The 26,698-nt window shown below is 43.2% G+C and overlaps 1 protein-coding gene across 1 annotated transcript in view; it reads right to left on the minus strand.

Annotated features, from left to right (window-relative positions):
• The window catches only part of ENPP6 (ectonucleotide pyrophosphatase/phosphodiesterase 6), a 93,478-nt gene that overhangs the window by 32,280 nt on the left and 34,500 nt on the right, over positions 1-26,698 (minus strand). Inside the window, exon 2 of the mRNA XM_040966212.1 lies at positions 23,054-23,233. Within this exon, the coding sequence (XP_040822146.1) occupies positions 23,054-23,233 (180 nt within the window). The remainder of the gene's footprint in view (positions 1-23,053; positions 23,234-26,698) is intronic.

Below are 26,698 nucleotides of genomic sequence, written 5' to 3' on the forward strand. Positions count from 1 at the left end.
TGAAAACAAAACAAAACAAAACAAAACACCATGGTGCGTGACATGTAAAACAAGATATAGCTTTCCTCAGAGTCACCTAAATTTGGATAAGAGCCATGTTTCCAGTGGTATTATCTCCCAAGAGCTTTCCTTGGAACCCTAAATTGGATTCGTCTCTTTTTTTTTCCTGATACTTTTCTTTCACTTTAATGTAGTATTAATACAAAGAAAGCAGATTCAGTGTAGCTCATAAATACAATTCTAGCTATGTTTCTTTCCTCCCCTTCTGCATTACCTCTCTCCCTCCCTCTTGCTCTTTTCTCTGTTCCTCTCACTCTCTGCCTTCCTTTTTTCCTTCCTTCCTCCTCTATCTCTTGCTTGCTTGCTTGCTTTCCTTCCTTCCTTTGCTCTTTTCTCTCTTCATGTTTGAGATAACATTTTTGATTTACATTGCAGTCAAAACCTTACTGCTCCACTAAATAAAAGACCAACAGATAGAAAGTAAAAGATTCCAGTTCGGCAGAAATATACACAAGGGTTATACCAGTTATCACATTAAAAATGACCCTTCCACCCATATACAGTAAATTTTTTTCTTTATTTTATAGCATCACTTAATAGGCTCTGAGGTATCCCCTAGTCCTCCCCATGTTCCTTCCCCTCCCCATTGTTCTCCCCTCCGGTCTTATGACAGGTGTCTTTCGTATATCCTCAGAAGTTCATCACACTGCCACTGCGGTGTCTCCCAATGATGTAGGAAATTATCTGCCGTTTCGCTGTGAGTCCATCCTCATAGTGCATGCATGGGGACATACTTCTCTCTGTTTCTACCTATGGCCATACTTATTTCTGCTACACTTCCATTACACATCCCATTAGGTACAATCCAGAAGTCTACAGTAAATTTTAAAATAATTACAGATTACTAAAATTATAGTAGTATAACATTCCTAACCATTAATTTGACAAAGATTGAAAACAGGGCTTGGCAAAAGTATATTTTCAGCAATATTGATACACACACAGAGTTTCTTTCCTTTTTGCTCTTAAAAGCAGACGTGTATAGACTTAACCAGTGTGATGGGGTTGGAGGTGGGTGTGGGCAAAGAAAGCATGAAAAAAGTTCAGAGAACTCTTAAATAATAATGTCTGTGCAGAGAATGGTAAGTGCAATGAAATACACTTAGACTCGAACAAGCTGTGTCAGGAGACCAGATGTTGCTCTTTCTCATAGGCCAGGGAAAATGATTTCCAAGTGCAAATGAGTAAAAACGGGGCAAGTGGGGTGCACGGGAGGAGAGTCTCTGTGGGGGAACACTTTGACCTCATTTCTGGTGCACATGCCAGCTGGTTACAGCCGAATTACAGTTTCTGGAGTGGCCTGCAGGAGGAATTCCTTAATAAGCAGATCATAGCAAGATCTGAGGACTCCATGGGAGACCCCTCTGCTCTCTGCCTGTTATTGTAAGTTTGGAAGGGCCAGGGCTGTTTGGGACACTGGAGAAAGGACTAGAAGGCAGGCAGCTTTGTTTTTCCTTAGTAGGATAAATAGGTTAGGTGGTCCAGCCATAAATCATGGCTTTTGAGGGGGGGGGGGAAACCCTCATTATTGTAAGAAATTCCAGTGGAATCTTGATTGGATACAGCAGGTTAGATCATTGTGTTTTCTCTGTCAAAGGTTATCTGTGAGTTTTCCTTGTGCTCTCAAAGCAGTTTATTCTGTACCCAATCTGCTGTGCTCAGTGCCAGAGATTCAGATGCAAATAATGCACTCCTATCTTTCAAAAGTTTAATAGTCACAAGGCATGCATTTGGCTTAATGTAAGGTACCAGTAAGACACCCCTGCACTGGGTGTCGTTTGTATCTCTAGCTCTTAACTCTACTGGTTAGGAACTCTCTCTCCCTTCCTCTTTAAAAAAAAAGTTTGAAAGTTTGAACAGACATTAAGCCAAATGATAGACAACCACTTGCCCCATCAGAACACCTGGTTCAGTGCCCAGCTCAGGCTGCTGACTCCAGTTTTCTGCTAACACAGAGGCCAGGAGGCAACAGTGATGGTTCAAACGATTGAGTCCTTGCCACCTACATGGGAGGACTGAATTGAGTTCCTAGCCACCAGTTACGATCCTGGACCTGTCACAGCCATTGCAGGCATTTGGGGAATGAATGAGCTCTGTCTGGGAGATCTCTGTTTGTTTTTCTGTCTACCCTCTTCCCAAATAATAATAATAATGATAAAGATATAAAGAAAAAAGCAGTGTGTCTCAAAGGTTGTAGAAATCAATAGTTGAAACTATAGTTAATAGAAGGAAAGAAGTAACAAATGTAAAAATAACGAAGATGAGAGTAGAAAAAAAATGAAACACAGAGTAACAAAATAAGTTGGGGAATGGGTGCGCAGCCTTACGGTTAACACATCTGCAACTGCATTGGAGTATCTAGTTTCAGCTTCCATAACCAGGTCCCAACACCAGCTCAAACTAATGCAGACCCTCTGAGGCCGTGGTGACAGCTCAAGTTATTGGGTTTCTGCTACTCAGGTGGGAGTCCTGGCCTGAATTTCTGACTCCTGGCTCTGAGCCCAGCCTAGCTCTGTTGCTAGTAATTGGGTAGTGAATCAGGAGATAAAAATTCTCTGTCCTTCAGTCTCTCTATGCCTTTCAATTAAAACAAATACAAAGGATAGATCAAATTAAGACTTCAGATGTTTTTTTGAAAGATAAACAAAACCAACAAACCTTTATCTAGACCAAGAAAAAAAAAGACTCAGATAAACAAAACCAGAGATGACAAAGGAGATATCACAACTGATACCACAGAAATACACATGATTATTAGGACCTATTATGAACAATTATATGTGAACACATTGGAAAACCTAGAATAAATTGATAAATATTTGTATACATGTGATTTACCAAGTTTGAATCACAAAAAAAGTTGAACAGATCAATGACAAATAATGAGATTAAATCAGTAATATAAAAAAAAAACTCAACAAAGAGAATCCTAAAAACAAATGGCTCACTTCTGAATCCTACCAGAGTTTTAATGAAGACTGACACAATTTCTTAAAATATTGAACAGAATTCCTTCTACACAGACAGCATTACCTTGATTCCAGACCCACACAAAGGCACAACAACAGGAAACTATCTGCCAAGATCCCTGATAAATGCAGATGCAAAAAGCAAAAAAGCAAACTCAACAGAATACTAGCAAATCAAATTCAATAAACTATTCAAAAGGTCATGCATCACAACCACTTAAGATTTATTCCCAAGGATGCAGGGTCCAGTCTATGAAATCAATAAACATGATACATCACATTAACAGAATGAAAGATGAAAATCATATACTTTTCCCAATAAAAGCAGAAAAGCTTTAACAAAATTCCATATCAATTCATGACCAAAACCTGGGGAAAATTAGATATAGAAGCAACCTATCTCAACTCAGCGAAGGCCATGTATGACAAACTCACAACCAAAATAACTTTGAGTGGGGAAAAGCTAACAGCATTTCCCTTAAAAACAAAAGGAAAAAAGATTAAAAAAAATTATCTGGCCACAAGTGACAAAATTAGGAATTTAATCATAGAGGTTAACTAAAAATAAATCCAAAAAGTTACAAATAGAAAAGTTCTATGTGAATTCTTGTTAGAAAGGAAACAAAAAATCTAGAACCAGGCTGATTATTCACAACAGAAAAAAAATTCTACATTTCAAAACTTGCAGGGTGCCTTTTCATTTAGGTCAGATGCAAGCCAAGAATGTCTCCATCAGTACTGTAAGTTATTCTTGTTATAGAATGCCTCATCATCAAATAGGAAATAGAAATAAGAATTCTGGAACATATGTATGTAAGGTCCTGGAAGGGATCATTCTTTAAATATTTTGTCTATAACCTTGCAAAGTTCATACACTGTTTCCTGACACAGCACAGAAACACACATATTCATGGTAGAAAGAATTTTCACCAAACTATGAGCAATATATACAAACACTTCTCACTCTGTTCTAGTCTGTTCTCTGTGTGTGTGTGTGTGTTTAAAATTCTGATGAACAATTCATACATTGATTTCACTGTCTTCTATGGATCAAGAAACACAAATATGAGATATTTATGAGTGTATTTCTGCTCCACTCATATTCATTGAAACTGAGGTTGTTAGGAAAACCCAGGCAACTATTATTGTACACATTTTGCCTTTACTTCTAGGAACACAGTCTTAAAAAAATAAAGTTGTGTATGCCAGGATCTTGATGACAGTGTCATTTATAATATAAAATCTAGAGGCAGTTTCAACACTTAGCAATAGAGGCATGGTCATTTGATTCACTATCTGCCACCATCTGCCTGGGAACCAGGGAGATGAGCAATTCCAGGAAGTCTGGAGGCCTGAGAACCCAGAGCACTGGGGGCAGGAAATGGATGTCCCAGCTGTAGCCATCTGGCAGAGGGGCCACATTTTCATTCCTCTGCCTTCCTCTCCATTCAGGCTGTCAATGAATTGCATGATGCACATCCACATTGGGGAAAACAATCCACTGAGTCAATTGCTGATCTTACCTAAAAACACTGTCTCCAGCACACGCAGAGAGAGTGTTTAATCTAGGCCATTCTTGGCCAATGATGTTGACACATTAAATCAACCAACACATGAAATTATCAGATTATAGCTTGATTCTGCAATTTTTCTCATGGCAAATGAGGTTGAATGTCATTTTGTATATTTATCAATCATTTAAATAAGCGAAGTACATTACTTTTTGTTACTATGATGGAGTATCTAAGGCAACTAGTTCATATAAACAGAAAAGTGTTATTCAGTTCACAAAAGATTCACAGACTAAGGCTGACCGAGACTTCGGTGATGGCATTCTGCTGGTAAGGTCCTACAGCATTACTTAAAATCACATAGCAGGGGACAGCGAGCTCATGTGCCTATTTACATCTCTGTGGTCCCCTGGAAAGCCACAAAGATTTATTCATCGGGTGTTCACTCTTGTGAGCCAGTCCAACCCAACCAGTCCCTGAAAGCCCCACCTCCAAACTCCCTCATTGGATTGTCCGCTGTGTCAGTCCCAGTAACATAAAACTTGGAACTCAACTCCAGCTGAAAAGATATTCAAACCATAGCGTTCGGTCTCTGCCTCCCGAAACTTATGTCTTTGCACATATTCCATAAAATAACTCCATCTTCAACAGTTTCAAAGTCTTAATTGAATCCATCATTGATTTAAGAGTCTAAAATCCCATTGGAGACTCAGGGCAAATTCTTAGCATTGTGAATCACAAGCAAGTTACATAGTTGTGTTTTGTTTTTTTTTTTAAGATTTATTTTATTTTCATTGGAAAGTCAGATATACAGAGAGAGAGAGACAAAGAAGATCTTTTACATTCACTCCCCACGTGGCTGCAACAGCTGGAGCTGTGCCAATCCAAAGCCAGGAGCCAGGAAACTCTTCCAGGTCTCCCAAACAGGTGCAGGGTCCCAAGGCTTTGGGACGCACTTGATTGCTTTCCCAAGCCACAGGCAGGGAGCTGAATGGGAAGCAGGGCTGCTGGGATTAGAACCAGCGCCCATATGTGATCCCAGCATGTGCAAGGTGAGGACTTTCGCTACTAGGCTATTGCGCCGGGCCCAAGTTACATGCTTCTAAGATTTAAAACAAAAAATGCAACAGGGACAGGGTAGACATTCTCACACTGGACGTGGTAAGAGGGCAAGAAAAATAAGTCTCTACATCCTACAGGGAAAACATTAGATCTCAAGGCTTTGTCCAACCTCCAGGCATGCTGTGGTGGGCCTAAAGATCCAAGATTCACACAACCTCACGTCTATGGCTCTGCCAATGGCAGCCTACTTGGCTGCTCTCTGGGGCCACATGCCATTGAGTGTGGCTTTCCAAAGTTAGTATGGGACACTATTGATTGCTCCATCTTCTTGGGATCTCCTCTGCAATTCTACTATTGCAACTCTTGTAGCTATCATCTCATCAGGGGTTCCTCACATGGGCACTAACGCTGTGACACAACTCTGCCTAGCTTGTCTTTGAAATTTCAGCAGAAGCCACCACGACCCCTTAGCTCTCATAATGCGCATACCTGCAAAACCAGCATCCTGTGGATGCCACAAAGGTCTTCCATTAGCACCAGCTGCACCTGGGCCTGCCTGAGTTATGGCTGTAACTTCAGAGTGCTCTGCCAAGAACAGCAAAGGAAAGAGTCTCAAAGCAACCCTGGGCAAATCCTTGGAAAGCACCCAAGGGTTCCATCACACAATTCTGCTCTTCCAGTCCTATGGACCTGTGGTGGCAGAAGCAACCCTGAAGATTTCTGAGATGCTCTCCTGTCCCCCTTCCTGTCGTCTTGCTGATTAGCACATGCTTCCTTTATCTGCACTAATCTCCCCCCTAAGTCCTTTCTCCTTCACACTCTCCTGCTTCAGAGCTGTTTTTTCTTTACTGCTTTTTGGTTGGGTTGTGAATTTTGGCTCTGCTTCTTTTTGCTCCTGATTCTTACCATGAAACTGACTAAAAGAGGCCAATTATACCCATGATACAGCCTGAATACTTTCTTGTTTGGAAATCTTTCCTATCAAATAAACTAACCCACCTATTTAAGTGTTGGCCTTCCACAAAGTCTCAAGGCATGAACCCAATAAAGCCAGGTTCTTTGTTCTGGTGCAACACGGGGGGCCTTTAGGCCGGATCCCATTAGAATTATCATTTCCACTCAAAACCTCATCAACAGGGCTTCCACTGTCCACATTCCCATCAGAGTTCTGTTCTAGCCCTCCCTGGAGTCACCATCACACTGGCCTCACACCGGTCTAGGCTGTCTCTAGCCTGGTCCTTTAAACTTTTCAGCCTCTTCCCATTAACCAATTCCAAGGCCACTTCAATATCTTCATGTATAGTAATAATCCCAGTCTCGGGACTTTTTCTCTGTAATAGTGAGATTTAATACTGTTGTTGGTACTGTGGTAAAACCACTAAGGGAACTAATGGAAAAGAGAGAAGGTTTATTTTTAATTTTTTAAAAATATATATCATTTTATCTGGGATTCCCCCAGTCCCTCCCCAACCCCTCCCCCAATATTGCATCTCTCCATATTGTTACAATAGTACAGTTCATAGCCAGTCATGATTCGAGAAGGTTTATTAAGTCCACAGTTTTGAAGATTCACAGTCTAAGATCAGGTGGCTCTGGTGTTGTTGCTGACAAGGTCTCAAAGTGGCGCAGAGTATCCATGGCAGGAGACAGGGAGCCTGTGCATCTGCCTTTATGTGGCCTCACACAACCCCCAGGATCTATTCATAAAAGCTCTCTTGTGACACAGTACAATCTAATTATCTCCCAAGGCTTCATCTCCAAATTGGATTAAGTTTCCACTCTCTTAGTGCCATTAACGAAGCACTGAGTTTGAGGAAACAATATTCAAACCACAACATCCAAGCATGTACACGTCAGCTCAGATCTCTTCCATATTTTGCTGCTGAGTTGACATTTTTCTCTTTCACTTACAAAAGTTCTTCATTTATTCCAGATGTGCACATTTTTGTTGTAGCTCTTCCCACTTCATGACTTTTTTTTTTGCTTCTTAATGATGCTTTTTTCATGAAGATAAGCTTCCGATTTTAATTCCCATTTCACCATAAATCGTAAATCAGATACTGGCTGTATATTTGTAAGTCTGCCTCAGGAATTACTAACCTTTTACTTTTATCTATTTGGCTATCCTTGCATGAATGCCATATTTGACTTAACTTTTTAAAGAGTTTTCTTATTTATTTGAAAGGCAAAGTTACAGAGAGGAAAAGGGAGAAGAAAGTAAGGAAAAAAAAAGGAAGAGAAGGAGAGAGAAAGTGTTTAGGGAGGGAGAGGGATAGAGACACAGAGACAGAAAGAGTGTGTGAGAGACAGAGAGAGAAAAATCTTCAATCCGTTGGTTCACTCCCCACATGGGCTCGACGGGTTAGCTAGAGCTGGGCCAGGCTGAAGCTAGAAACCAAGACCTTCCTCTGGACATCCCACATCGGTGCAGGTGCCCAAGGATTGGACCTTATTCTGCTATTTTCCCAGGTGCATTGGCAGGGAGCAGCAAGGGAAGTGGAGCAACCGGAGCAAGAACAAGAACCCAGATATGATGCTGGCACTATGGGCAGCAGCTTTACCCGTTTAACCACAGCAGCAACCCCTTGTCTTAACTTTCATAGTTTAAAGTAGGTGTGTGTCTAACAGAGCAAGCCTTGTTCTGATCATTTCTCTAAAGATACATTCAGCCTTTCCTGAATCTTTAAATTTCCATATAAATTTTAGAATCAACCTGTCAATTCACACACACACACACACACACACACACACACACACACACACACACAGAGTATGTTACAGTTTTGGTTGGGATTATATTGACTCTAGAGACTAACTCTGAGCAAATTGATAGAATATTAGCCTTCCAATTCATAAATATAATGTATTACTCCATTTGTTTAGGCCTTTAAGTATTTTTCTGTGTAGAGTTCTTAGGTTATTTGTATCAGATTTTCTATTTTTTATTCTTTTGTAAGTGGCATTTATTTAAGATTTATGTATTTATTTGAAAGTTAGAGAAAGGAAAAGATGGAGAAATTTGTTTATCTGCTGGTTCACTTCCCAAACTGTCACAATAGCCAGAGCAGGGAAAGGGAGAAGCCAGGAGCAAGGAGCTTCTTCCAGGTTTCCTATGTGGGTGCAAGAGCCGTAGGGATTGAGCAATCCTCTTCTGTTTTCCTAGGCCATGATCAGGGAGCCAGATCAGGAATGGAGCTGCTGGGACTTGAACAATTGCATATGGATGCTGGCAATGCATGTAATAGCTTTTTTTTTTTTTTTAAAGTTTTTTTTTTAAACAAAAGAAATGATGTAAAAGTAGATGTAGATATGTACCATGGGATGAGCATGGCCTGGTTTTTAAAAAGGAGCTGCTGTGTCATACTGGAATCAATCAATTAGGAGAAAAAAAGAGTGTTGTCTGCTTGAGTCAGCTGGGAGGCAAGTCCACTGAAAGCAGGGCTCCACTAAGCAATGCACATGGAAAAAATACCGTCAAAACAGACCAAGCAAACAGGGCTTGCGTCCAGAGAATTATGTAGTGACAGCGTATCTCATTCTTCTCCTTTTCCCCGTTTCCTCTTTTTCTTGTCTTTTCAAGTCCTTTGATGTTTTCACTTGTGTTATCAAGTGCCATTCTTACTGGGCTTAATTCAGTATGCTACAACATTGGCCCCTGGGTTTTGCTAGTGTTATTTATTGATTAGATGCCAAGAGACAAAGAGAGTTCCCATGTACTGATTGAGTCGTCAGGTGCTTAGCAAGGCTCCCTGCTCGGGCCAAGACCAAAAATCAGAAACTCCACTGGGGTCTGCCCCACCAAGGAGGAGCTCGATCACTTGAGCCATCACTGCTGCCTCCAGGGTCTATGTTAATAGCAGGACCCAGAGTAAGAAGGGGAGCCAGGACTGAACCCAGAAACTATGACATGGGACATGAGCATCTTAACCAACATCTTAACTGCTAGGCCAATATCAAATCTAGTTTAGGATTTTAAATGTCATTTTCTAACTTTTTATTCCTGTTGTACATAAGCAATACCATGATCTTTTTAAAATCAAAGCATTGCATTAAGTCTGAAAGTGAATAAACCAGCAATGCAATGGAACATGAAATAGGTTGAATTGCTTCCTTCAGAGACAGCCAAGGTGATTAGGCCTAAGTGAGTGTGTGTGGGGGGGTGGGGGGAGTGCTTTGTTTTGTTTTCCTTAGTCTTCATCTGATAGCAATCAGCAAAGGGGAGGGAAATACGTTGTGCACATCCCCTAAGCTATCTCTAATTGGATATCTGTGGACCCCTTGCCTGGAACTGCCAAGGGTCAAATCTAAGAATGTTAGCAAGTACTCCCCAACCTGCCAAGCTGCTTCCTTTTTCCTGGCTTTACCAGTAGACGGGTTTTGGTCAGCTGGGGTCACTGCAGGTCTCCCCAGCAGGCTGGAGTAAAGTGAGAATTTCAGCATCTCAGCCTCGGGGATCCACAGGGAAGGAAAGAACCAAGGTGCAGCTGGATTTTGCAGTTTCAAAGTTCCATCAGGGGTTTGGGGTTAAGACTTAGGTTTCAGCTACATTCTGAGCTCAAGTTAGAGCTTTCCTCTCAGTTCCTTGTCATTTCCAGGAAACTGTGACAGTTATGGTGCTTATCTTGCAGTCATAGTCTTCTTTCTTTCTTTTTAAAAGGTTTATTTATTGGGCCTGGCATGGTAGCCCAGTGGCTAAATTCCTGCACGTGTTGTGTTGGGATCCCATATGGGCACTGGTTCTAATCCCGGCAGCCCCGCTTCCCATCCAGCTCCCTGCCTGTGGCCTGGGAAAGCAGTCAAGGATGGCCCAAAGCCTTGGGACCCTGCACCCGCGTGGGAGACCCAGAGGAGGTTCCTGGTTCCTGGCTTTGGATTGGTGCAGCTCTGGCCGTTGTGGCTGCTTGGGGAGTAAATCAACAGGCAGAAGATCTTCTCTGTCTCTCCTTCTCTCTGTATATCTGATATGCCAATGAAAAATAAATAAATAAATAAATAAAATTTTTTTAAATCTTAAAAAAAAATTTTTTATTTAATTATTTATTGGGCAATCTGAGTTACAGATAGAGGTGGGAGAGAGTGTATGTGCTTTCATTGGCTGGTTCATTCTCCAGGTGGCTGCAAGAGCCAACAAAGGGTCAGGTTGAATCCAGGGATTCCATCTGGATCTTCTACCTGGGTGGCAAAGGCCTAACCACTTTGGACCATCGTCCACACTTTCGCCCAAACTAGTAGCAGGGAGCTGGATTGGAAATGGAGCAGCTGGGACATGAAATAGCACTAACATGGGATGCAAACGTCGCAGGAGGTATCTTTGGCTGCCATGTCATAATGTTGGCACCTGCGTTCGGAGGACTGTCCTCCCTGTCTGCAGTCTTCTTGCTGGGTAGCCTCATCTCCAACCATTTCCTTATACAGCTTTGGAAATGCATACTGTGTGGAAAATGTAGAGAGAACGTAAAGGATAACTGACCACCACCACTAAGCACACGCATATTTGGGTCCAACATTTTTTTTCAAGTTTTGTTTCAGATAATGCTTACATAATTGATCAGGGTGTCAGGGTGGGAAGGATCAAGGGTCAGAGAAAGGTGAGTGTGATCATTGTTTCTAAGGTTTCTATTTTTTTCATGTATCTGGGGAGGGATAGACCAGGAGAGAAGCCATATCCAGTCTCCCAACCGCCCCAGCACCCAGGGATGCAGAGCAGTCAGCCAATATGAACCCAGGGTGGCGTGCACTCCAAGGGTTCTGCCCAGGTGATTTTGATAGTTTTGAAATACTATCAGTCTTGTCAGTCCAAGGATGAAGAAACACGTTCAATATTCATTGGGTGACAGAGTCCTCCTTAGAGTCTCCATTCACGCATTTGCTGTCATTGTTGGGCTGGGGTTGTTGTCCATTCTGTTCTGTTCTCTTTCCTCTACTTTGGTGACGGATGTCTTCTAAAGGCCCCAAATGGGCTGCCATATCCTCTGTGTGGGTCTGGGTCAGCCATCCACTACTCCATCTTTTTCACTGTAGAGGACCAGTTCTCACAGGGGGCCCGAGAACCTGAGACTGGCAACCCGGACTGTGCCACACCTCCCACCTCAAGGACTCAGCAACCACAGTACAGGCAGGCTCAAGGACCTGGGCCAGGCACTCGGGCCCTGCTGGATCCCCTACCTCTGGAGCTCGTGGACCTGGCACCCACCACACAGGTGGGCCCAAGGCAACCAATGGCCAGGCAACCAAGGCCTCACCAGTACCCCTGCCCCAGGGACTCACAGACCCAGGAAGCACTATGCAGGCAGGCCCAAGGATGAAGGCCAGGCATCCCAGGCCCTGCCTAGGTCCAACATTCTTAAGGCATTTCCTCTTCTAAATATTTCTACCCATTGGAACATTAATGTAATGTAGATTTTTTTTTCTTTTTTCCACAACTATACTTTGCTGACATGAGTGAAAAAATGGTGGAAACAAAGGGGGCAAATTGCCTTGTCTATAATGTGGACTCTATCCCCATGGATTCTGGCCCAGTTAGTCACTTTATCAGCACTACAGGGCAAGTTTTCCTGCACCACTGGGAGAATCAGTGTCTCAGCTGGGAGACTGTCCTGAGGTCTGTGCCTGTGGCCAAGAGATCTCCCAGCTCTGGTACCATTCCACCAGATGCACTGTTTTCCTGAATGTACCTTGTTTCCTGGCAACTTCCCCCAAGGACCACCAAGTCAAACTCATAAAAATCACATTTCTCCAAACTTCCTGGAAGCACAGGTCTTGCATTCCAAGTGTAGGTCCTGCTTGCCGTGTTTGACACATCTTGCAACAATAACCCTCCTGCACTGCATTTTCTGTGATGTGAGACAGGTGTGCAACTGTTGAATGCCTGTCTCAGGAGAGCTTATTAAAACGGCTAAGCCAATTAACTCTCTTAGAAACACTTAACCTTTGCCAGGAAAATACATTTGAGGCACAGGAGCTTGTGGGAACAAGTCCTTGAGGGGAAGCACGGCCTTTGATCTCAGAGCAGTGCCTTTCCCCAGGGCTGGCATGGTCCATGGATGAGACCATGCAAGGGATATTTGTCTGAAGGCAAAAAGGAGGGTGGACTTAGCCAATGAGACCCCTAAAAGTGGCCTTGAATGAGGGGTAAAAGCAAACTGGGGAAAGGCATATTTGATGAGAAGGAGTTTGTCAGGTTGCGTTGTTTCTAAAACTTCAGCTGAAAATGAACCACAGGGACTAAGAAATGACTCACAGGAAACAAAGGCGAGAGGCAAACAATACCTGAATTGGGCTGAGTCTCTGCCTTAGGAAGTTGGGGGATGAAACCACAGTAAGGAGGTAATGAGACCAAAGGTTGGGTTTTCATCTCTGTATCTGCTGGTTAGTTTTAGATCAGAGAGAAGAAAAAAAACATCCCTGGCCCAAAGATAGGGCCTGCCGTGCTTCCATATGGGGCCAAGTGAGGAATAAGTGACCGCTGATTCGAATGATGGCCCCTGAAGTTCCTTGCCATGAGTCATCCATACATCCCTGTGTCTAAGGCACAGGTGTCACGGTGATCTAACTCCTGAAGGCCATGACGTGAGGACAGCGACTGCATACAATCCCCAGGATGGAAGGTAGTTGTCTTTTTGCCCGACCTTGTCCTGACCAAGGAGGGCCTCCTTCTCTGAGACAGTGAAGTCCTGGTATTCGGATCACAGAGGCCTGACCTGCTCAGGATGCATGAGGCAGTCCATGCCTGCAGAGCTCACCGGGGTTGCTGGAACCTTAGCTCCTAACTCGAGATTCCTTCTCGAGTCTTCAAGTCTTACTGATTTAGGAAAAGGTGGCCCCACTTAGCTGCAAGAAGAGGGGTTGAGGCATGGGCTTGAGTACTACCACCTGTGCCATGCTGTAACATTACTGTGTTGGGCATAGTTGGTGTTGTTATCAGACTCCAAGCCCCTCCGTGGCAAGAACAGGCTACCTGCAGCCTGGGTCTCATGTCCAGGATGCAGACAGCACAAGAAAATGGCCGTGTAGTGAGAACATGGATAAATAGTAAAATCCTATTTGATTTCCACATTTCTGTTTCAGAGAAACTGTCCTCCCAAAGAGGTCCCAACACTCTACTGCCTCTCCGGCATGGAAGCCCTGAATGCATTACTGAGAAGTAGAAGGTGGGTGAATGCCATGGAGAAGTCCTCATGAAACACTGTCCATGCATATGAGAACATTCTTCACAACAGACCCATGGAGAACAGGTGACTAGATCAGGAATATGTGGAGTGAAAGTACACTGGAGTTGAGATATGTGTAGAACAAAGCATTTTGGTTGGAAAGAATTTGCTTGATACATGAATTTCGCCGAGACAGATGAGCTTATTTGTTTACATATATGTGTGTGTTTTAATGCATATTATATATACTTTCTATGTATTATATATCTTTTATATTTGCTATTTTATGTTTACACATGTGCCATTTGATGTTATATATATATATATGTCATATATATTATATATAAGTCATATGTCCACGGGGGATTGGTGCCAAGATTTCTCATGCATACAAAAATCCTCGGATGTTTGGCCTCTTATATCACATGATGTAACATCTGCATGCAACTTATGCAATCCTCTCATCGACTTTAACTATCTGTGGATTGCTGATGACACCTAATGCAATATCAACGCTTATGCTCCCAGGGATTCACTAACAATGTTTAGAAATGTTTCAAGGTTAAAAAATTGTTGAAATTATCTGAAGTGCTTTTCTTGCTATAAAAACAACACATCCTCACAACCAAAAACGTGAGAAAATGTAGATAAGCAACAACAACAACCAAACAAACAATCAAAAAAACCCAAAAAAGACCCAGTGGTACCCTATGTTTGTCACCTCCCTCTATATCATTCCACAGCGTTTCTATACATATATTATCACCTTCTCTCCCAAGTTGGGATAATTACTAATATAGTAAGTATTTAATAATTTATCATAATGTATTTCACAAATGCACCCATTGAATTACTTTTGCCTACTATGCTTTCCTCTTCTGCCTGGACATGCAGTTAGGTGGGGCCATAGGGCAGGCTGTGTTATGGTCCACAGAGCCAGAAAAGAAACAATATGTATCAGGTGCTGCTTACAAATGCTCTTGGTGCCTTTTTGAGCTCTGAGAGTTCACAAAGGTCAAAAATAGCAAGCTTAGCATTGCCCTTCATGTGGTTTCACTTGTTGTGGTTCTGGTGGCTGTGTAGTAGGCCATGACTCCATGCTATTATTTGTCTTGATCCTTTCACACATTCACATATCTTTTGTTTCAGAATGTTGTTGTATTTTTTCTCTTTTTAACTAGTTATTATTGTTAACCTCTAACAATGCCTAAAAATTGTATTAATTAAACTCTATCCTAGAGTACACATGCAAAGAAAACAAATACTGTATGTCTAGGATTTAATACTATTCACTGGGGATCTTGGAACATATCCCCTGTGGATAAGGGAGGAACACTATATTGATAATGGGGAAGCTAAGATAAAGCAAATGTGGGTTTCTGTGGAATTATTTGAAGAAGAGTCTATTGATGGTCAGGAATACTCATTTTGGACTTGCTATGGGCAGAAAAAAAATCACCTTCAGCTGAATTAGGCCACCGGGGTGTTGGGTCACGTCTGTTTCTGCGATTGATATTACCTCATCCATTCCCTGTAATAAACCCAAATACCTAGTAAACCCAAATCCCTACATTGTATATGAGATTCTTAAAATTATATAGGCAACTCTAGCTCCATCATCACTTCTTCACATTAGTCAAACAACTGCAGTTGTATTTGACTCTTACAGACCCTAAATATTATATGCATTTGTTGCTTTGTCTTTGAACCTTAACATAGGAATCCTTTCCTCCACCTCAAATGCTGCTAGGTGGCAGGAATCCTTGCCTTGCATGCACCAGGATTCCATATGGGTGCTGGTTCTAATCCTGGAGGACCCACTTCCCACCCAGCTTCCTGTTCGTGGCCTGGGAGGGCAGTCAGGGACGACCCCAAGCCTTGGGACCCTGTACCCGCGGAGTAGGGGGTCCCTGAGGAGGCTCCTGGCCCCTGGCTTCGGATCAGTGCAGCTCCAGCCATTGCAGCCACTTGGGGAGTGAATTGGCAGATGGAGGATCTTCCTTTCTGTCTCTCCTCCTCTCTGTGTAGCTGACTTACTAATAGAATAAATAAATTAATAAATCTTTAAAAAATACTACTAGGAATCTAACCTGCATGTATATCAGCATCTATATAATATAGTAAGAATATGATATAATATAATACAATATAACATAATATATTTTAATACATGAATTGCTAAGATAAACATAATATATAAATATATGTAAATATAATGTAAAATAATGTAGATTATTTTACATCTAGGACATATAATTATATATATAAAATTATATATATATTATATTATATATTATATATATATTATATATATATATAATCCATGACATAGGGACAAGATTTTCTATTATAGCAACTGTTAAAACTATGGCATCACACTTATAACTCACTGGGTGGGACACAAAGATTAGTTCCTCCTCACTAGGGTATTGAAGATTTCTCTGCACACCCCCCCAAAACTGTTCACCTAAACTGTTGACATATGTCTTGTTAGAGTTATAGAGTTAGACTACCTGAAAAACAGCCAGGTTCAGCAAAATCATGCTTCAACGCTATAAACTGCTAAATACTAAAATCAAAATAGACATGAGACAGCTAAATAGTAATCTATAGCCATTTTAAGGTGTATAGAACCCAGTTGTATATAAACTGATAACTGAAATGTCAATGTAGAAGTCACAGGATGTGGTTCAGAACTTGCATTCTTTTTTTTTTTCTTCTCTTTTAACATATTGGTTACTCAATACCATGTCAACTAATTCTACAACGTTATAAATTGTTACTGATGTAATGTCAGAGCTTTTAATTGATTGGGATGATACTCTGCCAGCCCTACCTTCAGGCCAGAGATGGTCTCCCCAAGAAAACGTTGAACTTATCTGGACAATAAGATGCTGAACTTCACACTTGGTAGATGCTTGCAATGTAAGAATCTCAACTGAATTTGAACTGTGGTAATGCAACAAGGTGAAGGAATCCACCATGGGGGGGATCTCAGTGCCTATAAAACTGTGTCACATAATGCAATGTAATCAATTAAAAAAAAAAAAAAGAACTACGGCATCAACCATCTTGGATGACAGTAACCTATTTCTTATCCATCTCCCCTTCCTGAGGAAATGGTTTTGATTTTTAGTGTATTATACAAGCTGTTATTGGGAGCCAGAGGACCCAGAACAGCAAGAGAAGATTTTTTTTTCATGTCTGATTGAAAGCTGTCTTTGTGGGGAAAAAAAATCCTGGCAAGATTGATCAGTTCTCTATTGCTTTCTTCAATATTAGATTATGTCTAGTCATCATTGTCACTATTCACGTCAGAATGAAGAGAAAGAATTCAGCGTCAGCGTCAGTGTGGGTATTTTTGTACTTTGACTCGGAAAAATGTCACAGAAACTTGAGCACCCCGAAGCTCCTTAGGAATATCCCAGGGAAGAAATCCAGCTGGTCTTGCGGGTCCCATCCTGCCCAAATCGTCAGACTGAAGAGTTTCCCTCCTCCCTTGAAGTCATCGAATTCTTTCGGTCTCTGACGTAAGTACTTGTCAACTAATTCCAGCCAGACACTTTTTTCTTTTTAAAGATTATTTATTTTTATTGGAAAGGCAGATTTATGGAGAGAAGGAGAGTCAGAGAGAAAGATCTTCCATCTGCTGATTCATTCCCCAAGTGGCCACAAAGGCTGAAGTTGAGCTGATCTGAAGCCAGGAGCTAGGAGCTTCTTCCAGATCTCCCACAGGGTGCAGGGTCCCAAGGCTTTTGGGCCATCCTTTACTGCTTTCCCAGGCCACAAGCAGGGAGCTGGATGGGAAGTGGAACATCTGGTACATGAACTAGCACTGATATGGAATCCTGGTATGGTGCAAGCTTAGGATTCAGCCACTGAGCCATTGTGCTGGGCCCAACCATTGTTACTTCTTCAGCAAATATTTACCTGCCCTCTCCAACGAGGTCAGGGCTATCCTTGGGTGGCTTCGCAGGGTGAGATGGCCCCCTTTGCAATACTTCTCCAGGTTTTCTGTTCCTTCTCCTGCCTCTCAATGACTTGCTTTTTTCTGCAGGTTCATCCTTGCCCATTCAGTATTAAACATTTGATCTCTTCAACACTGTGTCTGGGTCCCCTTCCTTTCTATTATGGGTCCTGAGTATCCCATGCAGGATGAATTGCTTGGAGTATTTGAGAAAGAAGAGTGTCATGTGCTGAACCTCCAGATCGTTCAGTCCAGGCAATGCTCATCTGCTCCTGGCATCCTCAAGGTGACTTCCTGCCTGGTCTGTCTCTGCTCATCCCTCGGCTCCACACGTCCTCTCCATACTGTAGCTAGAGTAGCCTTCTTGAAATGTGAGTTTGAGACAGTCACTTTCCCCCTTAAACCTTCCCACATCCTCTTCTCATCCTCTCAGAGTCTGGCCTGCCTCAGCTTTCCTCATGAACACCACACCCATCCTTCTGTGTCTCTGGAACATTCCACCCCCAGCCATTTATTTATCTTTTCAGATGTGAGCTCCTGTCCCTTCCCAGAGCATCTTTTGTCAGTCTTCTCAGAGGATACCAGAGTCTTTATTTGATGACATCATCACACAGTCCACCTTTTTCTGTTATGTTTGCATAACTTTATGTTTACACTGATTTGGGTGAGTATGAGATTATTATCTCTCTCCTTCGCTGGGTGGTAAGTTCTCAGGAAGTGGGTGCAGGGTCAGGGGTGTCTGTTTCTGCTCACAAGTGTCTGCTGAGAGCCCATTCCAAGACATTGCGTCACACCCTCTATAGATGTTTGGTGAAGGCGTGGATTTGCCATGATTTGTGAAGGGTGTAAGTGCACCCCTGGATTTTTCTGGATGACTTTGTCTCAGCATAATGGATGCCGCTGAATAACCCTGAGCTATTTCAGCCAAGATACCATCTTGCAAAGTGAGAGTGTTCTGACAGCTCAGAAAGCTTTCAAACACTGCTGGCCTTGCTTCCCCAGGCAACAGGCCAGGGAGGAGCACCCCTCCACCTCTCGGCGGCTGGCTAGAGGGTCTGGCCCGTGCCTTGGAAGACCACTGAGTTTGAAACAATCTCACATTTGAGATGCAAATTTGTAATCTTTCTTTTCCTTTTGCTGACACAGACAGCGTCAGGAATGCAGATTTTGCCAAAATTACTGGCAGAGGAAGTGATGCAATATGAATTCAACCCTGGGTCTTACAGAATTTTGACCCCGGCCAACCCTTGCCAGACAACAATAATTACAAGGGCTTAGATTTCATTTGATACTTTAATATATTTCTAACGCATTTCCATTGCATTAAAAAAAATCAACTCAATTTGAAGTCATTGGTTTGTGCATGTGGCGGAGGTCAAAGGCCACTTTGGCATTCTTCTTTGGCTAGGAGCACATAATCGTGAGTGTGGCTGTATATATATATATTTTTTTTTTTCTGAAAAGGAGATCCATGGAGAGCAGAAATCAACAAACTGCATACTAAAGCCTCCTCCAGTTCTAAAACAGCATAAATCTCAATGTCTCCTGCCAAGCCGGTTACACTGTAGGAAAATTTAGTGAACATCCAGATCCCTTGTCTTTGCAATGTCAAATACCTGTCTGAAAAATAGCCTCACTTTTACCCAGATGTTTGGCTCACGTGTGCCTACGTGATGCCTTAGCTATGATGTTAACTCAGATCCTCATTTGATTGATGCTGGGCTCCCAATATTCCCCCGCTGAGTGTGTGAATCTAAGGCCAGCGTGACTGCAGGTCGTCAGGCACCAACTGACAGGAAAAAGAAAGGACTGTACATAGACTGTACTTCTTGACCAACAGCCAAACATGCCTCTTATACAGATGGACTCATCTTGACTATAACAACCATGATGTGATATGAGCGAATGCCCACCAACCAACTCCCTACCCAGCCCACTTTTGTAAAGTATAGGAGCAGAAGACAGGTGGAAAGGTGTCTTTCTCTTCCCAGAAGATGTCTGACTGTCCTGAACACCTGTACAGAACAGGAAGAGGTGAGACAAAGAGCCCAGAGCAACACCCAAGCACATCTCAAAGGCATGTGAGAGATTGTACCCACTCACCCATGACTGCCAGATGGAGGGAGTTACCTCTGCAAAATGCATGCTGAAAGATGGAGAACTTAGAACTCCAACACTTTTAGCCACAGCTCCTAAAAGGTTGTAACTTTGATTCTATTTTGATTTTGTGATAGTTCAACCATCACCACACAGTGTGAGCAGCACCAATTTCCAAAGGAACTCTAACTCTCTATACAGGAGATTATTATCCTCTCACATTCCCTGGTTCTTCCTTCCCTTCTCTGCTTTGGATTACTTTATAGTACGAAATGAACGTTAAGAGTGCTTCCTTTTCTCCCTCAATCAAATTCCTTTGACATCTTCCTAGAAGGGGTAGGGGAGTAAAGCTGTTGTGCATCACTTCCTCAGTTCTTATGTGCAGAACATGACCGGGTGCTCATAATGCAGTTGCTGGATGGCCTTGCCCAAAGACATCTTGTGATCAGGATCTGGGATCATTTCCCCCAAGCACTTTTCTCCCTTCATAGCTCAACGGGACCATCGAGTGAGATGTTACAGATCTATGAACAATCTTAAGTGTCCTGGACCTTGAGTTGGGGTATGTGGAACTCTTCCCTACTTATCAATTTTTCAGTCTGCTGCTTTATCTACCTGACAGGGAGACTTGAACTACTGCCATTTTAAAATTGCACTTCTAAATATTGACTTCATGGCGAGACTCAAAGTGTCATAACACAGCTCACTGGAGCAATGAAGATTTTCCAGGCCTCATCCAGAGGTCTGTGCAATGTCCTGTGGGGAGCAGAGAAGGAAGAGGAGGATTTAAGAAGAAAAATCAAATCAAGTCAAGTCATGTTTGGAAGAAATGCCATGGAGCTTCACTTAATCTTGCCGAGACAAATGAACCTCCACTAGGCTCTTGGCTAAGGCTCCAGGGACTGGGGTGGGGAGAGGATAACAGGTGTCCGTCAGCCCCAGAGCCATCAGCCAGTGACAATGGATCCATTCCAGGGCACCCCTGACAGGGCAGAAGAGCAGAAGCAACCAGCTCTCCGTGGGCTTGTACGTGTGTATTCAATTTAGAGGGGCTACATAGTTTGTAAGAAACAAGAGACTTCCAATCCCCAGGGGGGTTTCTCACGGCCTGATCTTTAGCTAATCTTTCTTTTAAGTCACTGAAGAAAGTCTGGGAGACCAACTTTTAGCCTTTTTCCTTCTGGTGGTTAACAGTCTAACCCATCTTAAGATGTTTGTGTCACATCACATTAGCAGTTGAACGGTGAATCAAAGGAAATGAACAGTCCCTTTTCGTCTTAAGGAGCTGTTTTGGAGAAGAAATGAGATAGTTTGCATGCAAATTGGCTTGGAAATTTATTAGACCCAGCATAAGCTATAAATTCAGATTCTATAAGATGAGCCTAGCGCTCTGTAATACTGCCTAGAAAAGTATGAAATACGGCGGATCCCCCTCTCTAAGACCCCTCTCCTAACCTGGCCAGAGCACTGGCATTCACGGATGGCTGAAAGGCCACCTTGTCAGGAGGAGGCCTTGGGGGGAGGCGATCTGTGGGCAGGGTGATGGATGGGAAAGTACTCTTCAGAGTGTAGAGAGCTCCCAGTTTCCAGATACAGCAGGTTGAGCTTAGCAGACATTATGGAAGATGGCCCTGCTTCTGTTGTGACAATATTGGCTTTAATGGTTCTTAGATTTGCTTTAAAGTAACCCCCAGCTCAGCTGGCCAGTCTGTTTCTCTCTTAAGCTGAGCACCAGAACCATTGTGTTTGGGTATAATTGTGCTTCTGAGCATGGCCCCAGTGTCATTCTCAAGGTCTTTGGGTTTTAGGCTTCTTCACAGTGGGCCCAGCCTTGAGCCTGGGCTACTCTAGACAGTCTGATTAGCCTGGCTGATGCACTAACTTACTTCCTTAATCTAATTGCCTACTCCACGAAAGGCTGAGTCTTCATTGAAGAGGATGGAATCCTCCGGTAACCTCTTCTTGGTCAGAAGTTTCGATCAGAAGTTTCTTGTGGCCTCCAAGGTAGTTTTCAGTGGGTGGAATCTATGCTATGGCCATCTCCCAGAAATGAACTCTGTTGTCACTGTCAGCCTATTCCTATTTGCCCTTCCACTCAGCTTGAATTGGCACAGCCTTGCTTGGACGTCACCAGCTCACCCGTGCAGACCCATGGCTGCTTCGGGGCGGCTAGCACAGCATCTACAACATCCCCCCATGGGGTTTGTTCTCCCCCGTTCCCATCTGTCTGGGTCCCCTGCTCCTCCAAGAGGTGGCACAGTCTGCAGTGCCCAGCAGTCTCCACATGGTCACCTCTACCCGGCATGTTCCAGGCTCCCACAGCAGGCCCACTGCCTCAGTGGGGGACATCTGTGATTGAGCCCTGGCTTAGTCACTGGTCTCTCCCTTCTCCCCCATCCCTTCCAACCACCCACTCCATGCCCCATTGCTGGTCACAATTCCACATGCTGCTGCTGCCTTTCCAGCCAAACCAACGGGACCCTCAGCTGCTTCTCCCCATCTCGTGCCAGGTAGCTCCACAATTATCACTTCTTGGCCTCCCCTGATAAATCCTTCCTAATGGCAATCTTCAATACCACACTGTAAGAATTAGGGGGAAATGTCTAGGGTCACACACATGGAAAAGTCAGATTTCCACGTATTCTAAGAACAGACCTACTAATAAGAAGATGATGGCAAAACGATCATTTTGTTAACACGAAACCACATCTGTAATATGAGATTGTCAGTGCCAAGCTGAGCATATCCTTGGGACATTTTGTAATGCCCCAGGGACATTTACATGATCATGGACTTGACTGCAGTGTCAGGTGATTTACCATTTCCTTGATTTAGAACTCTCAGAAGAGAAAGAGGCTTTGTTGACTGAACTATCAAAAAGTTGTACACACTTTTGAGTTCTTGTCTCAGTCTTACAGGGAAACTGAAAAAAAAATCTAGAACTAATACATCACATTGTTTTCTAAAGGCAATAAGCATGCCACCATTGATCTCTTTGGACTTGTAGGTCCAAAATTTTGCATTTGAGAACGAATACGACATCCTGTAACAGTAATGCTGGACTGAGAGAGTCAAGAAATAGGATTGTGCCTGGTTTGGGATTCAAAACAAAGTTTTTAAGAAAATTCTCACAAGACAAACTTTTTAAATAAAAATCTCATTTTCCAAGCCATGGCTTGGTCCTCAGACAGAAACTGTTTTTGCTTGACCTCAAGGTGTTTGCAACAAGACACTCACCTGGCCAGTAGTACATGTAGACCTTCCTTTTGGCTTTGGTCAGAGTGACCCACAGCGGCTCTGATCCATTCCACCAGAGGGACATCAGGCTATCCCTGTTGACTCCAATGTCAAAGGACTTGTTGGTGCTGGGGTCCCACATGTAGTTGCCCGTCATCTGATGCACCTCACAGTGGCGGCCTACAGCAACAAGAACGCAGAGCTGTTGGTTCATGGCTCTCAGATTATAAAAGCTACTCATGCTCATTTAGGCAGAAGAGTGTACAGAGTTGATGTGGATTTTTGCTAATCTAAAATTTTTATAAATTTTTTGCTTAGTGAAGGGGAAACTGAGAGGAGGGTTTTCTATCTGTTGGTTCACTTTCCAAATGGCTGCAATGGCTAGAGCTAAGCCAATCCAAAACCAGGAGCTGGGAGCCAGGAGCTTCCTCTAGGTCTCCCTCAGGAATGCAGGTGCCCAAGGACTTGGGCCATCCTGTGCTGCTTTTCCAGGCCATATTTAGGGAGCTGGATCAGAAGTAAAACAGCCAGGACATGAACCAGCACCCATATGGGTTGCCAGCACTATAGGTGGGTGATTAGCTTGTTGAACCACTGTGCCGGCTCCTGTCATAAACATTTCTTGTGTCTTAGTCTATAACACTAAAGTGAACAATGCAGGGGGCTCTACTCTCTGGAGGGGTCAAGGCTGAGCTGTTTCAGCTACTCTGAGATGCTGGGTGTGATGTTACTGCTTGGGTCGTGGCTTGCCATCCCCGTGTACATCATTGTGAACTCTAGATTTCTGGGTGAAGTTTTCACTCCGGAGCCTGATCCCCTCCTTCCACTGCCTCTTAAACCACATCAGCAAGTTGTTGAAGGATGCATTCTCCCCTTTCTAGGATAAAGCAAGCTATGGCTTCAGCACCGAAGAGTGACGTAGCCTAGGTCATTTAGAACAGAGCGGTGAGAAATAGATCCAACTTGGAAAAACAAACCAAAAAAACAGCCTTCCAAATGGAGCATCCAATAGGAATGAGCATTAATCAGTCCTGGGACACTTGGACTCTTTTGGGACATTAGGCATAAACTATTTTGTAGCAATCTGTTACATATTTAAAATAAAAATAACATAAAAAATTGGCGAGTGCATTGAAAATGACTGCCATGTTAGTGAGCGTCTTTGGCCCCCTGACAACAACACACGTTCCACTGAGTTGCCCAGGTTCATCAAAGTGGCTTCTTCCATTGGTTGCTTGCTCTTCTGGGTCCTTCCAAGGCCCTCCCCCACCAACTGTTTTTTTTTAGTTTTTATTTATTCTTTTATTTGTTTAAAGGCATAGTGGCAGAGAGGCAGGGAGAGAGACATCTTCCATTTATGGCCATGAGAATCTTTATTTTTAAGCAAAAACGAACAGAACCAATAAGATGAACTGAAAATTTGAATGCCAAAGTATTACCAAAAAAAATGTTTTCATGTCATCACAGAAAGCAAGAGATTTCACCAACTTTGCTCAGAGATCTGCATAAATATAAAGTGTGTATTTTTATTTTGAAGTTTAACACATTTTTCTTAAATTTTAGTAACATTTAAAATCATCAACCAATCTTTCCAGTGGTTAATAATCTTATTTTTAATTTGTTCCTTCAATTAACATTTATTAAATGGTAAGTGTAGCCATTCAAATCTAGATGAACATGACTTATGATTTAATATCAAACCGATTGCACCTATAGCTCAAGATGAATGAGGCTCCCAGAACAATTCCTAATATGTTTTAAGAAGCTCACTGAAAGTAGGGACTATTTCTTGCTGGTTCAAGTGTAATATTGTTTTTTGCATGTGATGGTTTAATGATACTTAGGGAGCCTCTCTTACAAATAAGAGTTCATCTTTATTTCCTTTTTATCCAAATAATGTATTCCAGGGCAGAAGGTGACAGTCCTGCCATGTACATGGTGGTCCTCTGATGGGGTCTGTAGGCAGCCCAGCAGCTGACACCGTTTCTGGGCTAAATACCTGCCCCTTTCCTAGAGGGGAGTTTGTTTTTAAATCATTTTAATGACACATAGTCTCCCTTTTCACAAGACAAGATAATCAGAATAATATCTACCGGGAAATGTCTCTTTAGTAAAATTTTCCTCTAGTTGTTCTGCAGTGCCCTCTCAAGTGTGGGGAGGATATGTTGTCTGGAGCTGGGGTGCGCAGAGGCTGAGTAGGCATGTGAAAGTGGAATGGGGTGTGAAAAGCATCACTGAGCTCAGCAATCAGTGAGGCTTCCAACTCAGTGAATGGCCCAGGAAAGGCCGGAAGGGCCTGGGATGTCAGCAATGGGGATGACTAGGAGAGGGGCCCTGGGGGCAGGGAGCAGGGACTGCCACTTTCAAGTAGACCTGAGTGGGCCATTTTAGGTGAAATACATGATCCCGAACTGTCAGTGGGACCTCAGGTGATACAGTGTCAGAGGCTGCTGCATTCAGAGAAGTGAGAATCAGCCAAAAATAATTTCTCGGAACCTCTACTTGCTTATCTCCAGAGCCCCATGAGATCACTCAATAACATCTCTCTCTTTCCAACACTCTGGGATGCAAAGACTCTAAACCCTCTCCTTTCTGTGCTCTCTGTTCTTTGAGTAAGGAGTCAGGATGCAGTGGGGGAGCAGGTGGTTAAGCCATTAGCTGTGCTATTGGCATGCCTTATCAGCATGCTAAGAGAGAGTTCCAGCTGCTCTGCTTCTCACCTAGCTCCCTGTTAAAGCATCCAGGAAGGCAGCAGACAGTGGTCCAAGTGCTTGCGTTCCTGCCACCCACCTAGGAGAGCTGGATCGTTCCAGACTCCTGGTCTTGGCCTGGCCCAGACCTGACTCTTGTGGTCATTCAACATTGAACCAACAGATGGAAGATCTTTTTTGTTTCTCTCCCTCTCTCTGTTGCTCTGCCTTTTAAATATTTTGTTTTAAAAAAAAAGGAAGGAGAGAGAGAGAGAAAAGGAAGGAAAGGAGGCAGGGAGGGAAGAAGGAAGAAAGGAAGGAAGAAAGAAAGAGAAAGAAAGAGAAAAAAAAAGAAAAGAAAGGAAGGAAGAAAGATAAAGAAAGTAAACTGCAAGGGGCATCCATGGATTACAGAGCTGTTGTATAAGTGGAGTGTGTTATGTGGAGGGGGAGCGGGGGCAGGGAAAGAGAGAGAAACAGTGGCAGTCAGAACATTCTGTAGGGTGGAACTCTTTGAAGAGGGTCACTGTGACTCCTCTTTAGGAAGCTTCCAGGCCTTCCCGTGGTGAGTGGGTTGGGCCCTGAGTTACAGTGGGAGAGTATCTTCTCAGAAGGCTGAGTCACAGATGCCCGCAAGGGTCCCCAGGGGCTCACCCACGATGGTTGCCAGCAGGAGCCCATGTGCCCTGCCCCCGCCATTTCTTCACCTGCTCCAGGCAGGGAGAGCTGGGCTGCTCTCCCTTCCCTGACTATGATAGGTCTGCCTGGGTCTGCTTTTCCTCAAGCTGATGTTTTCCATCTCCCTGTCCCCCACTCACCCCCTCCTCTCTTCTTTCATGTTTATTGCCTGGGCAAACATGGTGGCTGACAGAACAGAACACAGCATACAGGCTTCTACACCCCACAAGCGTTCCCGTCTCAATTGCTGCCTGACCCAGGCCTTTCTTTACACATC

This window comes from Ochotona curzoniae, unplaced genomic scaffold (genome assembly GCF_017591425.1).
Source record: "Ochotona curzoniae isolate NIBS_2020 unplaced genomic scaffold, NIBS_Ocur_1.0 scaffold_4505, whole genome shotgun sequence".
Lineage (NCBI taxonomy): Eukaryota > Metazoa > Chordata > Mammalia > Lagomorpha > Ochotonidae > Ochotona > Ochotona curzoniae.